Source organism: Otolemur garnettii, unplaced genomic scaffold (genome assembly GCF_000181295.1).
Source record: "Otolemur garnettii isolate 467f Iridium unplaced genomic scaffold, OtoGar3 scaffold00110, whole genome shotgun sequence".
NCBI classification, from domain to species: domain Eukaryota; kingdom Metazoa; phylum Chordata; class Mammalia; order Primates; family Galagidae; genus Otolemur; species Otolemur garnettii.
Window position 1 is genome coordinate 3,238,071 of NW_003852505.1, and position 16,148 is coordinate 3,254,218.

Below are 16,148 nucleotides of genomic sequence, written 5' to 3' on the forward strand. Positions count from 1 at the left end.
AAAAAAAAAAAAAAGTAGACATTTTCCTAGAACATATGTTAATTTTTACTTTATGACTGCCTTATTTTAAAACTTTTGAAAAACCACTTTAAGGTGAAAAGGCATTTTACAATAGCATAGTCAGAATTTCCCCATTAACCAGGTATGATTTATCCTACACATGTAATAATAATGTAGATCAAAACAACCTTAACAGAAAAGGCCAAAACTTCCACTATTCCCTCTCCCTTCATTCTTGTGACCTAACTAAAACTGAACAAAATAAATGAAGGAAAAAAGATCATGATCTCAAATGCCCACAATTTTCCATTTCTTCCAAACTTAGAAGTCAACAACAGCATAAAAAAGGGATAAAGTGAGGAAGTTTTCTACAATGCTAATAACAAATGTAAAAAAAAAATAGACTGAAAGGTTTAACAATGTTTAAAATAAAATCTTACTACACAGAGTTAAAACATGATTAATGTTAATTATTCAAGTCCATTTACAACACATTTTAGTTTCATCCTATGAAACAATTAAAATATGAATTCATTATATTTTCCCTATCAGAACTCTTGATTCCAATTCTTTTTAGATATCATCCTATCATCAAAGTACAGTTTATATTTTAAAATGTACTTACATTGGCACAATAGTTGTTCCCAACAATTTATATTTTAATGAACCATTTTTAAGTAAACTTACCAAAAATTTAAAAAAACAGAACACAAGTCCATATTTTTAATTCAAGAAGTCTGTGGATTAGTTTGCTTTTTGGTTTGTTGGCTGTGGAGTGGAGGTAGGGATTTAAACCAAAATTCATTATTTCCAGGGCAGACTATACATGTGTATTATGCATTATTATACAAATCAGTTTTCTTTTTTTTTTTTGGAGAGAGTCTCACTATGTCACCCTCAGTAGAGTGCTGTGGCGTCACAGATCATAGCAACCTAAAACTCTTGGGCTTAAGTGATTCTCTTGCCTCAATCTCCCAAGTAGCTGGGACTATAGGCACCCACCACAACACCCAACTGTTTTTTTTTTCTATTGTTGCAGTTGTCATTGTTGTTTAGCTGGCCAGGGACAGATTTGAACCTGCTAGCCTGGGGTATGTGATGGCGCCTTGCCCACAGAGCCATGGGCACCGCCCAATAAGTCAGATTTCAAATTTCAGATTTGCTTTTTTTGGCAATGACTTCATTTTTTTTTTTTTTTTGAGGCAGAGTCTCACTTTGTTGCCCTTATTAGAATGCCATGACGTCATAGTCCACTCTTGGGCTCAAGTGATTCTCTCCCCTCAGCCTCCCAAGTAGCTGGGACTACAGGCGCACGCCACAACACCCAGCTATTTTTAGAGACGGGGGTCTCACTCTTGCTCAGGCTGGTCTCGAACCTGTGAGTTCAGGCAATCCACCCACCTGGGCCTCCAAGAGTGGTAGGATTATAGGCGTCAGCCACCTCGCCTGGCCTAATGCCTTCATTTGTTAACAAAATGGCCTATGTTTCTATCAAGTCCATTTACAACACATTCCACACAGAAATGATAATTGGGGGTAGAGGAGAGGATAGGGTGGGCTTCATGTAAAGCTGATAGGAGGAGCATTGTCCCATGGAATGATATTTAAGCTCCTCACCTCATTGATACTTTCTGTGCATGCCATTTCCCCAAATATAGGATTTCATTCATAATTTAGATTTTTTGTTCTAAGACAGATTCTCACTCTGCTGCTCCAGGCTAGAGTGCCATGGCACCAGCATAGCTCACAGCAACTTCAAACTCCCAGGTTCAAGTGATCCTCTTGCCTCAGCCTCACAGTAGCTACTTTTTCTATTTTTAGTAGAGATGGGGGTCTCACTCTTGCTCAGGCTAGTCTCCAACTCCAACAACTGAGCGCAAGTGATCCTCCTGCCTCAGCCTCTTAGAGTGCTAGGATTATAGGTGTGAGCTACCACACCCTGCCCATAATTTGGATTTTTATTTTTTTAATTTTTAATTAATTAATTTTTTTTGGAGACAAGAGACTCAAGCCGTTGCCCTGGATAGAGTGCCATGATGCATTCATAGCAACCTCCAACTCTTGGGCTCAAGCTATCCTTTTGCCTCAGTTTTTCTATTTTTAGTAGAGACGGGGTCTCCCTCTTGGCTCAGGCTGGTCTCAAACTCATGAGCTCAAGTGATCCACCATCTTGGCCTCCCACAGTGCTAGGATTACAGGCGTGAGCCACCATGCCTGGCCCCACAATTTGGATTTTTAAACCAGAAAGTTATTATGGTCGATCCAAAATAACACAAAGAACCTGCTAAAGTTCTATCAATAAGCAGGTTTTTATCAGAGGACTGAAAGAATTAAATAGAAGGCACAGTAGCACTGTAAAGCTTTTTCAGAGAATGATAATCTTTCTGTGTTTATGTGTGGAACCCAGACTTTCTTTTTTTTTTTTTGGTAAGCATGTCCATGGCACAATCAGAACATCTTTATTTGTCATCCTTCCCTTTGGTCTTTCTGTATACCATCTCTCGAAAACTGGCCAGAATCTTGTTCTCTCTCTTTCGTCTCTCTTCTTGGTTAAAGGATGCAAGGGCTCTCTTCTCATCAGCACTATAGATCTGGTTCTCTTTTCGCAGTCGCACAGCCTCCATTCGGCGATGCCTGGAGATAATTTTATTTTTGGCTTAATTTCTCAGTAATTATGTTCACAGCATGGCCTCATTGATCCTTTCTTTTTTTGAGACAGAGTCTCACTCAGTTGCCCTCGGTAGAGTGCCGTAGTGTCATAGCTCACAGCAACCTCAAACTCTTGGGCTCAAGTGACTTTCTTGCTTCAGCCTCCCACATAGCTGGGACTATAGGCACCCGCTATAACACCCAGCTGTTTTTACAGATGGTGTCTTGCTCTTGCTCAAGCTGGTCTCAAACTCGTGAGCTCAGGCAATCCACCTGACTCAATCTCCCAGACAGCTGGGATTACAGGCGTGAGCCACCACGCCCAGCCTTAGAAGCTGGTTTTTGAAATAGGTTAAATTTTCTTTCGTTTTTTTTTTTTTTTTTTTTTAGAGACAGAGTCTCACTCTGTTGCCCCAGGGTAGAGTGCCATGGAATCAGCCTCATTCACAGCAACCTCAAACTCTTGGGCTCAAGTGATCCTCTTGCCTCAGCCTCCCAAATAGCTGGGACTACAGGCGTCTGCCACAACACTGGCTATTTTTATTTTATTTTTTTTGAGACAGAGCCTCGAGCTGTCAGCCTGGGTAGAGTGCCATGGCATCACAGCTCACAGCAACCTCCAACTCCTGTGCTTAAGCGATTCTCTTGCCTCAGCCTCCCAAGGAGTTGGGACTACAGGCGCCCGCCACAATGCCAGGCTATGTTTTTGTTGTTGCAGCCATCATTGTTGTTTGGTGGGCCCAGGGTGGATTTTAACATGCCAGCTCAGGTGTATGTGCCTGGCGCCTTAGCCACTTGAGCCACAGGGGCCCAGCCAACACTGGCTATTTTTAGAGACGGGGTTTTGCTCTTGCTCAGGCTGGTCTCTAACCTGTGAGCTCAGATAATCCACCTGCCTAGGCCTTCCAGAGTGCTAGAATTACAGGCGTGAGCCACTTTGCCTGGCCTGCATTGCTTTTTATATTCAGTGATATAGGGTACTACTTTCATCTTTTTCCATATGGATAATAATTTCTTTCCTGTTCCATTTATTGAATAGTTCCTTCATTCCACAATGATCTGATATGCCATCTCTTTCATACACCAAAGCTCAAAACAGGTATGGTTCTGCGCTTGAGCTCTGTATTCCACTGAACAATTTGGTTGCTCCTTCATGCTTTCTAAAGCACTGTAAGTTTTGTAATAAATCCTCATATCTGGTAGGGTGAATCTCACTTTCCTGATCTTCTTCAGAAGTGACCTAGCTATTCTTGGCCTTTTACTCTAATATACATTTTAGATCTGGCTTATTAAATAAGTTTCATGAAAAACAATGTAGTGATTTTGTTCGGAATTGTAATTGAATCTATATATCAATTTGGGAGGAACTGTCAACTTGTTATTTTCTATGTAAACCGGTGGTTCTCAACCTTTCTAAGGCTGCAACCCTTTAATATAGTTCCTGTGGGTCGCAACCCATAGGTTGAGAACCACTGATGTAAACAATCATATTATTCACAAAAAAAAAATGACATGGTTATATCCTCCTCTTCTTTTTTTTCTTTTTTTGAGAGAGTCTCAAGCTGTTGTCCTTGGTAGAGCGCCGTGACGTTATAGCTCACAGCAACCTCAAACTCTTGGCCTTAAGTGATTCTCTTGCCTCCCAAGTAGCTGGGACTACAGGCACCCACCACAATGCCTGGATTTTTTTTTTTTTTTTTTTTTTTTGAGACAGAGCCTCAAGCTGTCCCCCTGGGTAGAATGCCGTGGCATCACAGCTCACAACAACCTCCAACTCCTGGGCTTAGGCGATTCTTCTGCCTCAGCCTCCCAAGTAGCTGGGACTACAGGCGCCTGCCACAACGCCCGGCTATTTTTTGTTGCAGTTTGGCTGGGGCTGGGTTTGAACCCGCCACCCTCAGTATATGGGGCTGGCGCCCTACTCACTGAGCCACAGGCGCCTCCCAATGCCTGGATATTTTTTTGGCTGCGGTTGTCACTGTTGTTTTAGCTGGCCCGGGCTGGGTTCAAACCTGCCAGCCTCCATGTATGTGGCTGGCGCCCTACCCACAGAGCTATAGGTGCTGCCACATCCAGCTATTTTTAGAGACAGGGTCTCACTCTTGCTCAGGCTGGTCTTGAACCTGTGAGCTCAGACAATCCACCGCCTGGGCCTCCCAGAGTGCTAGGATTACAGGCATGAGCCACTGCACCCAGCCCCTCTTTTCCAATTTTTATGCTTCTGATTTCTTTTTGTCTCACTGCGCTGGTCCTCTGATACAACGTTTCAAATACTGGTCCTCAGAATTCCAAGATTTTGGAAGTATTTTAGGGGTTCTACAAATATTTTCCCCCATGTCATTTAAATAGTTATTTACTTTAAAAAGTCTGTAAAGTTTTAAAGAATCTAAACTCCACTTTGATCTCAGCATATTCTTCTGGTTCTTCTTGGTACTTACTTTGCTTTCTTTTCCCTAATTTTGTATTCATTTCTCCATGCCAACCTGATGGCTTTCATACTCCTTTCATGCTATTTATTCTTAGAACCCTGGGTCCACAGAAAATAGGAGGCACACTTGCAAACCAGGATATACATTCTTGTGAAAATGCTTCCCTAAAAATACCACATTCCTCAGTGATAGATGAATTTAACTATGTCTTCCAGTGGATAAAATATCTGTACCAAAACATCGACTAGGAAAAAGCACTGGAAAGACTGAAGTTGGAGATACAGCTGAGTTTGAGCATCACTTGCAAATATATTTGGAATTTTAGACACCCATGCTTATACCAATAAAACTAGTATCAATTATGTATACTCTATTTTTCATTAGGAATAGTCACTTAATGGAAATTAGTCACAAAAATATAATTCTGGTAATAATAAAGAAGGAAAAGATCTAATCATGGAAACTGACTTAAATGCCAACAAACATACCTGCTACCACTCATTACGTAACCTGAACATTCAAACGATGCGATTTCTTCACTTGTCAAACCAATTTCACCTCTTCGTGGGATACGTTTTCCAGCTTTTACATATTCAGCCATAGCAGCACCTTCACCAGGTAACAAAGCATGGCCATAGCTACAAAGTAATTCAGAATTCAAAAAAGATCCGTTAAACCATCTCAATATAAAAAGCATATCATCTAATGAGAGCACAATAAAAAATTTTCTCCCAGACAAGAGTAGAAATAACAATGTTCAGTACTAGTGTTCTGGGAAGCCCAATATGAATTATTTTATTTTAATTAGTGAACGTTGCACTAAGACCTGTATAACTAACCCAGAAATGTAGAAATATTTTGGACGAACGAACAAAAGAAGTGATGTTAGTGAATGCAGATTAATGGTTTACAATTATGGATTAATTTACCCCTATAGGTATTGACATTATTGGTTCTATCTCTAACTGATTCCCTTTCATTTTCCCTTAAAAAATCCAAAGTAAACAAATAATTTATCTCAAATTAACATACTTTTTCGATTTATAACCAATAATAATTCTGTACCTCAACAATTATCAATTAACTTTCCTTCAAAGGATTTTTGTTTTTTGGGACAGAATCTCACTTTGTCACCCTGGGTAGAGTGCCATGGTGTCACAGCTCACAGCAACCTCACACTCTTGGGCTCAAGCAATCCTCCTGTTTCAGCCTCTCAAGTGGCTGGGACTACAGGCACCTGCCACAATGTCTGGCTATTTACTGTTTTAGAGATGGGGTCTTGCTCTTGCTTAGGCTGGTCTCAAACTCATGAGCTCAGGCAATCGACCTACCTTGGCCTCCAGAATGTTAGGATTACAGGCATGACCCACTGCTCCTGGCCTCCTTCAAGGAGGCCCTTCATTCAATTCAGTGAATGTTTCTTGCATATCTATTAAATTCAAAGCTTGTAAAACAAAAATAATCTGTCCTTGGCTTGGCACCTGTAGCATGGTGGTTACAGCGCTGGCCATATGCACCCAGGTTGGCGGGTTAGAGCCTGGCCCAGGCCAGCTAAAGAACAATGATAACTGCAACAGGAAAATAGCCAGGCATTGTGGCGGGTGCCTGTAGTCTCAGCTGCTGGGGAGGCTGAGGCAAGAGAATCGCTTAAGCCCAAGAGTTTGAGGTTGCTATGATCTATGACGCCACAGCACTTTGCCAAAGGTGACATAGTGAGACTCTGTCTCAAAAAAAAAACAAAAAAACAAAACTGTCCTTGTGAAGTTTACATATTAATAAGATTATAACTGCAACGCAAGGTAAAATATATAATACATTACATAACACAAATAGAAAATTCTGTGAAGATTAAAAGAGATTAGAAATCACACCTAATTGTAGAGGAGATATATGGAGGATGAGCATATGCCCCTCCTTTTGAAAAGGGCTTTGAAGGATGGAAAGGATTTTAATAGAAAGAAACTAGGGGTAGAAAAGAAAACAGAAAGCAGAGAAAAGAAAGGAAGGCATGTTGAGGGAGAAGAAACAAGTTGAACAGGCACAAAAGTGGGAAAGTGCACAGGGAACTTTTAGGAGCTCAGCTCTGTTGGAGCCTGGGTTATAAATAAGGGAATAAAGACAGATAAGCCTGGCAAGGTTAAGTTAGAAGCATACTTTTTGGAAGGTACTTTATATATTATAAATTTACTGTGCTACTTACTTCAAAGGTTTATCATCTTGAGAAGCAAGTGTTTTCGGAGCCTCTGGGCCAATTAAATCTGAGGGTTCTTCAGTCTCTGTATGAAAGATGTTCAGAAACACATTCACATTTTAACTACTCAGTTACTTTCATGTTTCATCTGTTCTAAGTTAAAGTCTACCAGAAGAACCTACTTGATCTATCCTTCCAGGGATTCTCCAGAAACTCTTCTTGGGAATCTTTAGAGCTTGAATCACTGGATTCTTTTCTGCTCTTCTTAGACTTCTTTTTCTTGTATTTCTTCCTGTGGGGATTATAATTTGATACAAATTTATTCACTATTCCCATGTTAAAGGGAATGGGAATATTAAGGCAATGAAAGGTAAGACATTAAAATGACCTGTATTCCTAGCTTAAACTTGCTAGAAAATAATAATAAAAAAATCTTCTAACTAGGCCTGGGGAGGTGGCTCAAAGGGTGCCAGCCCCATATGCTGGAGATGGTGGGTTCAAACCCAGCTCCGGCCAGAAACTGCAAAAAAAAAAAAAAAAAAAGAATGCCAGAGGGACTTTACCTAACAAATGCAATCAGTGTATCCTTGTCTCTTGTACCCTCAATGAATTTCCAACAATAAAAAAAAGAAAAAAAAAGAATGCCTATCTTTAAAAGAAAGGTAGTAAATTATTTATAGATGGAATAATATATCTGAGTGGTTCCAAAATAAATGAAGGACAGTGGTGACTGCCCATGAGTTGGTAATTGTTCAAATTGGGTGATGGGTACATGGGGGATAATTACACTACTTTATGTACTTTTATATATATTTGAACTTTTTTATAATAAAAAAAATCAAAGAAAAGACTGACGATCTGTGTTTCTTCTTCCTTTCCTTCTTCTTGGCTTTCTTGGCTCTCCTTTTTGTATCTTCATCTGCAAAGTAAAGTACATTATAATTGAGAAAGAGGTTTAAACTCTAAACCCCCAATACTTTTGAGTAGATAAATATCCCATTGCTTTGCAATATTTGTTGTTATAGAGAAAGTAATTCACTGAAAAATTTATTGCTATTTGTCAGAAACTATAGTAGGCACTGGGGACACAGAAATTAAAGGTAAACTAGGTATTAGGTTATAAAGGGTATTATTATTAATTTTATTGTGTAAGACAGTATTGTGCTTAAGTAGTAAACTATCTTATTTTGCAGAGATGCACACTGAAATATTTAGGCCAGAAGTGTGATGATATCTGTAATTTACTTATTTACTTTGAATATCAGCAAAAAACCCTTATTTGTGGTTCGGTGCCCGTAGCACAATGGTTATGGCGCCAGCCACATGCACTGAGGCTGGTGGGTTCAAACTCAGCCCGGGTCAGCTAAATAACAATGACAACTGCAACAAAAAATAGCCGGGCATTGTGGCAACTGCCTACAGTCCCAGCTACTTGGGGGGCTGAGGCAAGAGAATTGCTTAAAACCAAGATTTTGAGGTTGCTGTGAGCTGTGACACCACGGCACTCTGCTAAGGGTGACATAGTGAGACCCTGTCTCAAAAAAAAAACAAACAAAAAAGGGAATATGTTAAAATACTAACAGCTGTTAAATTTGGGTAATAAGAATACAGTATTATACTATTCTCTTTACTTTTCTGAACATTTGAGACCTTGTCTCTAAAAATAGCTGGGTGTTGTAGTAGGCGCCTATAAGTCCCAGCTACTGGGGAGACTGAGGCAAGAGAATTGCTTAAGTCCAAGAGCTTGAGGTTGCTGTGAGATAAGACGCCATGGCACTCTACCAAGGGCAACAAAATGAGACTGTCTCAAAAATAAAAAAGAGAAAATTACACGTAACAACTCTTCTACTGGGCTGATATAGCACAGTAAGGCTTATTTCGGTTCAGCCCCACCCCCTAACTTGGTCTGGTACCACATGCCTCATAAAACTATGCAAAACCCACCTGGAATCAGATTGCTTAGCTTTGAATCCCAATTGTTTGACTGTGGAAATTGTATTTATGACCTGCTCTGTTTCTCTACTTCCTCATCTATAAGATGTACCCTACAAATACTGTATGGAGTAAATGGCAATAATAAATACACATAAAGCACTTATTAGGGTGCCTTACACAAAGTCAGCAAATATTCAAAAAACTCTTCAGTAATGGGCCAGGCACAATGGCTCATGCACCTCATGCTGAGGTGAGATCACCTGAGGTCTGGAGTTGGAGACCAGCCTGAGCAAAGTAGAAAAAATAAGCAGGGTGGGCAGTGCCTGTGGCTCAAAGGAGTAAGGCGCCAGCCCCATATGCTGGAGGTGGTGAGTTCAAACCCAGCCCCGGCCAAAAACTGCAAAAAAAATATAAAAAAAATAAGCAGGGCATGGTAGCATGCACCTGTAGACCAAGCCACTCAGGAGGCTGAGGCAGGAGGATTGCTTTAGCCCAGGAGTTTGAGGTTGCTATGAGCTAGGCTGAGGCCATGGCATTCCAGCCTAGGTGAGAGAGTGAGACTGTCTTAAGAAAAAGAGCAAACAAAAGCAAAAACAAAAACTTCTTCACTATTATTATTGTTGTTTAGGAAATTTCTTCTAAAGTAAGTTTTAAGTTTTAACAAGTAAAACTAGGCCAGGCATAGTGACACATGTCTGTAATCCCAGCTCATCAGGAGGCTGAGGCAGGAGGCTCAGTTGAGCCCAGGAGTTGGAGGCTGCAGTGAGCTATGATAACATCACTGTACTCCAGCCCAGGCAACAGAGTGAGATCCTATCAAATAAAATAAAATAAAATAAAGTAAGTAAAATTAGTTTGAAGCAAAGGTTGCAGAATGTTGGCTTTCTTACCACTAGAGTCTGTTTCAGAATCAGAGTCACTGTCACTATCTTCAGAATACTTCTTGTGTTTTCTTTTAGATGTTTTTTTCTTTCTCTTTTTCTTGGACCTTTCTTTTGAATGACTGGATTTCTTCTTCTTCTTTTTATCTTCTATAGAAAATACAAGTAAAAAACATAAAAAACTAACTCCTAAAAAGTATTTCTGAGTATCAATTTTATTTTATTTGAAGTACTGAAAAGGAATAGATGATGGGTAATTTGAATAAACAAAAAATCTAACGTTCAACTATTTATGAATTTATCTTTCTAAACTTCTCAATAGATAGCTTTGTATTTAAAAAATACCTTCTGACTTGGCACCTGTAGCTCAGTGAATAGGGCGCCTGCCACATACACTGAGGCTGGTGGGTTCAAGCCTGGTCCGGGTCCGCTAAACAACTATGACAAATGCAACCAAAAAATAGCCAGGCATTGTGGCGGGTTCCTGTAGTCCCATCTACTTGTGAGGCTGAGGGAAGAATTGCTTAAGCCCAAGAGTTTTAGGTTGCTGTGAGCTGTGATGCCATAGTACTCTAACCAAGGGCAACATAGTGAGACTCTGTCTCAAAAAAATAAATAAATAAAATAAAATAAAAATAAAAAATACCTTCTGAAGTAGATGCTGAAGAAGTGCTTTTCTTTGGTTCTTCGTCCTCTACTGGTGTATGTTCATCAGAGCTGAATTTAAAGAAAATGGTTATATATATTAGTAAAATGATGAGATATGAACCATGGAATGTAAAATTATGGGTTCATATTTTTTAGTAAGAGCACTGATTGTCCAAGAACCATTAAAAGCAAGCATTGGATTACTTTTGTAAGAGTACAATTCAAGGGTCTAGCACCTTTGTAATAACATAAATTACACTTGCATTAATGCTTTACAGTTTAAAAAGTGCTATTCCAACAAAAAAGCATGGAAAATTTATATTTTCAGAAGAAATTACAGTGAAAAAGTAGGTAAGTAGGAATCATAAAGATACAGAAACTGGATATAAAGCAGGTGAGGGAAGACTTTATAATTTTATTCTAAGTATAAAAAGGACATATGGTAGAACAACTATTTTGTTTCTTCAAAGCAAGAAGAATCCAACAAATAACAGTATAAAGAAATTTCTTTCAGCTGGGCATGGTGGCTCACACCTGTAATCCCAGCACTTTGGGACGCTGAGCTGGGTGGATTGCTGGAGCTGGTGAGTTTAAGACCAGCCTGAGCAAGGGTGAGACCCTGTCTCTATTAAAAATAGAAAAACTTGCTGAGCATTGTGGTAGGTGCCTGTAGTTCCAGCTACTTGGGAGGTTGAGGCAAGAGGACTGCTTGAGCCCAAGAATTTGAAGTTGCTGTGATGCCACAGCACTCTACCCAAGGTGACAGAGTGAGACTCTGTCTCAAAAAGAAAAATAAATAAAATAATAAAGAAATATCAAGGGTGGCAGGTTCAAACCCAGCCCCAGCCAAACTGCAACAAAAAAAATAGCCAGGTGTTGTGGCAGGGGCCTATAGTCCCAGCTACTTGGGAGGCTGAGGCAAGAGAATCACCTAAGCCCAGGAGTTGGAGGTTGTTGTGAGCTATGTGACACCACGGCTCTCTACTGAGGGTGGTAAAGTGAGACTCTGTCTCTACAAAAAAAAAAGAAAAAAGAAAGAAATTTCTATTTGTTATAGAGAATTCTGAAAATTAGTATTATTAAAGTTCTATGATAGTTTGGGTTGGAAAGGGAACTTCCATATCATATAATCTTTTCCTTTAAAGATCACACTTAGAATAATTCAGATATTGTCCAGAAAATTATTTTTAGGGTTTCTCCCAACTTTTTTTTTTTTTTTTGCAGTTATTGGCCAGGGATGGGTTTGAACCTACCACCTCCGGCATATGGGGCCAGTGCCCCACTCCTTTGAGCTACAGGCGCCACCCTTCTCCCAACTTTAATTACATGAATTCAGGCTCTTTGTTTTCTAAAGGTATCCATAAGAACAAGTTTCAGATAATAATCCTTTATCATTCTGTCACAAATTAAAGGTTTACCTGTCAAGCACATTATCTCATTTCAATCTAAAGTAAACACAGAAATACAGGAGAAGGAAGAAGAAACTTAGAAGTAGCACCACCAAAGAGAATAATAGGCAAAAAGAAAAAGCATTAAGCCTTTGAATAGTATTATATATAGGAAAATCAATTGGAAAAAACCACACTGGTATATTCATTTTTTAAAAACGTCCCTATTATGCTAGTATCTGGCATGCAATCTGCTACTGGGTTGAGAAAATAAATTCAAAGTAATATAAATGTATTATGAGTAGAGGGAGGGTAATTGGTGGGACCACACCTATGGTGCATTTTGCAAGAGTACATTTCAAATCTATTAAGTGTAGAGTATAAATGTCTTCTTAACACAATAATTAAAAAAGTAAGGTGAAGGCTACGTTAACCAGTTTGATGTAAGCATTCCAAATTGTATATAAAGCCAGCATATTGTACCCTATAAATGCACTAATATATACAGCTATGATTTAATAAAAAATGTATTATGTGTTTTAACACTGAATCTTTCTATGAATAGGACATTAGCACTCTACGAATTACAATTTAAAGAGAACTGTTAGCATGTTAAAATTTATTAGCGCTATACATATATATACATTTTTTTTTTTTTTTTGCAGTTTTTGGCTGCGGCTGGGTTTGAACCCGCCACCTCTGGCATATGGAGCTGGTGCCCTACTCCTTTGAGCCACAGGTGCTGCCCCAGCAATATGTTTTAATATTTAGATAGGTTTCATATTTTTAAAACTTAAGGGATCAAAGGGAATAAATCACAAGAAAGAAAAACATAAGATGTACTTAAGGCTCTTTAATGAACAAAAATTTTAACAATAGACTCAAGATTTAAATAAATGTCATAAGATATTTTTAAAAGTTATTTTCAACCACTTACTCTGGTTCCGGATTCTTTGGAGAAAGTCCCCATACTTCAGGAGCTCCCAACTCTCCAATTCTTTCCCTTTCACTTAATCTCCTAGAATAGAGACAAGTAAATTATAACTCAATGGCAGAATTACTTCTTAAATACATAGTCAAATTCAACAGGAGTCCAGTTAACTTCTATTTTCCCTTTATATTTTAAACACTAATAAAAACTTGGTATAAATGTAAACTCATCACTTAGGATTTGATGTTCTTACAATACTATCAAATGGTATAGATGGCAGAAATGATAGCCTGCGAGACTGTCAAGTGCATCTCTTCTGCCAAATGAATGACATAGCTTCTAATTGCTCATTCAACATCTGTAATATTTAACAGAAAGTTATGCATTTGGAAATAACTTCATTTGTTTATACATGTATAGGAAAGTAAAGAGAAGTCTCCTTTGATCTGGTCAAATCTTCAGTTCTCAGAAGCCCAGGAATTATTGAAGGTAATAAAAAGGGCTGCATTAGAAGTACGAAATAGAATTCTGAAGATAAAGAAAAGTTTTACTTGCCAAAAGGTGTACTCAGTGATATACAGTATTTATTCCCTTTTCCTTTCAGGTACTTTTGGGAAAAAGGAATACATTCTCTATTTACTCTTTGGAGGACACTGAAATCCTTTTCTTCTTTTGTTTTATAATGTTTGTGGTTTCCGTTTTATTTTTTGCTATTATTCATAAACTGAAGCCAAAACAAAAAATTAAGGTTCAATTTCTAAAGGTTTAGCTGCTTATGATTCTATCTTTTTTTTTTTGAGACAGAGCCTCAAGCTGTCCCTCTGGGTAGAGTGCTGTGACATCACAGCTCACAGCAACCTCCAACTCCTGGGCTCAAGCGAGTCTTCTGCCTCCACCTCCCAAGTAGCTGGGACTACAGGCACTCGCCACAACGCCCAGCTATTTTTTGGTTGCAGCCATTATTGTTTGGTGGGCCGGGCTGGATTTGAACCCACCAGCTCAGGTGTATGTGGCTAGCACCTTAGCCACTTGAGCCATAGGCGCCAAACCATGATTCTCTATCTTAATTTACAAAAAATTGATTTGTTTGAATAAATTATTTTCCTTTTTTTTTAAAATCAGAGACATGGTCTCCCTCTATCACCCAGGTTGGAGTATAGTACTAATAGCTCACTGTAACTTCGAACTCCTGGGATCAGGCAATCCTCCTGCCTCAGGCTACCTTGTAGGACTACAGGCACTCACCACTATCTATGCCCAGGCAATTTTTAAATTATTTTGTAGAGAGCCCAGGCTGGTCTCAAATTCCTAGTCTCCAGTAATTCTCCTATCTCAGCCTCCTACAGTGGCATTGCAGGTATAAGCTACTGTACCTAGCCAATTTTCTATTCCTTCTTTTCAGGATAAAAGGTATGGTAACTATGCAGCGTCAGACTCAGGGTTTCCCTCTTGAAGAAATAATCTAAAAGGGGGCATACTTGTAAATGTACTTGGAATTTATGTCTATATGGGTAAGAATGCCCACCAGACTACAAAGAACACTAAGTCCTGTTTTCATATCAGTTCTCACTTGGCTTCATCAGTATTGTTAAACTAAATTATTTATCTATTCATCTTCTTCTTTTTTTTTTTTTAGGGTCAGAGTCTCACTTTGTTGCCCTCGGTAGAGTGCCATGGAGTCACAGCTCACAGCAACCTCCAGCTCCTGGGCTTAGGTGATTCTCTTGCCTCAGCCTCCCAGGTAGCTGAGACTACAGGCACCCATCACAATGCCGGCTATTTTTTTTGTTGCAGTTTGGCCGGGCCAGGTTTGAACCCACCACCCTCGGTATATGGGGCTGGCATCCTACTCACTGAGCCACAGGCGCCACCCATATTTATCTTCTAAATGTATAAATATAAATTTCATCCAAGGATTTCTAACATTTTTTGAGGATTCTCCAATTAGGAGCCATTTGCTTTTTGATTAAAATAGCCTGCGGGTATCTTTCTGAAAAATTGAACTAGAAAGATAGGTCTCCAACACTAACTCAGGACTGTTTTTATTGTTTCTGCTCCCATGCTTGAAGCACTAATATGCCCCAAACTAACATTTTTAGCATATTTATTATGTTCTAGGAATTACATTATTATAACCCTAAAAGTCTTGGTACTAATCTTATCCCCTTTTAATGAAGAAATGAAACTCAGAAAGGTTAAGAAACTTGCCCAAAGTCACACTGATATTAAACAACAGATAAAGGCTTCAAAGTCTAGCAGTCTGATTGTGGAGCCTGTCCTTTTCATCACTGTACTACTTCTCACTGATGGAAGAAAAAGAATCACATCTCTCAACTGTTGAAACTTTAACTTGCCCCTCAATGCCTCTAATATTTCTCAAGTTCTTTTTTTTAGAACACATAGTGCATGTAAACACTATGTTTACATTAGTTTAGTGTCTGACACATAACTTGACAGGTTTTTTTGGGGAGACATAGTCCCACTTTGTCATCCTCAGTAGAGTGCTATAACATCATAGCTCACAGCTCAAACTCTTGGGCTCAAGTAATTCTCTTGTCTCAGCTTCCCAACTAGCTTGGACTACAGGTGCCTGCCACAATGCTCAGCTATATTTAGAGACCAGGTCTTGCTCTGGCTCAGGGTGGTCTTGAACTCATGAGCTCAGGCAATCTACCCACCTGGGCCTCCCAGAGTGCTGGGATTACAGGTGTGGGCCACTATGCCCAGCCTCACATAATTTGACAGTTAATAAACATTAGATATTAAGACTTACACAGCAATAATTACAAGCCTTTTCCTTTATTCTTATTTTTCCATTCCAATAGTCATTCCCATTGGAGGAGATGTGATCTCATCCTGGCATCATTTTTCATCATCTAGATTGAGAGCTTTAACCTTTGTCAAAGTAGTGTCGCTTAGCAGATCACTTTTCCTACGTTTTATCTAATCATTTTGCCTGAGGGAAAGGTTTTCCTCCTCTCCAATTTATTTATTTATTTATTTATTTATTTTTTTGAGACAGAGCCTCAAGCTGTCCCCCTGGGTAGAGTGCTGTGGCATTACAGCTCACAGCAACCTCCAACTCCTGGGCTCAAG

General features: G+C 39.2%; 1 protein-coding gene across 1 annotated transcript in view; it reads right to left on the reverse strand.

Annotated features, from left to right (window-relative positions):
- Positions 1 to 2,285: 2,285 nt before the first annotated feature.
- Positions 2,286 to 16,148, reverse strand: part of NKAP (NFKB activating protein) — a 15,556-nt gene continuing 1,693 nt past the window's right edge. The window contains exons 2-9 of the mRNA XM_003797037.2: positions 13,059 to 13,139; positions 10,732 to 10,802; positions 10,095 to 10,235; positions 8,125 to 8,188; positions 7,452 to 7,561; positions 7,279 to 7,354; positions 5,567 to 5,716; positions 2,286 to 2,634 (exon numbers count right to left, since the gene is read on the reverse strand). Coding sequence (XP_003797085.1) covers positions 2,460 to 2,634; positions 5,567 to 5,716; positions 7,279 to 7,354; positions 7,452 to 7,561; positions 8,125 to 8,188; positions 10,095 to 10,235; positions 10,732 to 10,802; positions 13,059 to 13,139 — 868 coding nt within the window. The 3' untranslated portion in view covers positions 2,286 to 2,459. The remainder of the gene's footprint in view (positions 2,635 to 5,566; positions 5,717 to 7,278; positions 7,355 to 7,451; positions 7,562 to 8,124; positions 8,189 to 10,094; positions 10,236 to 10,731; positions 10,803 to 13,058; positions 13,140 to 16,148) is intronic.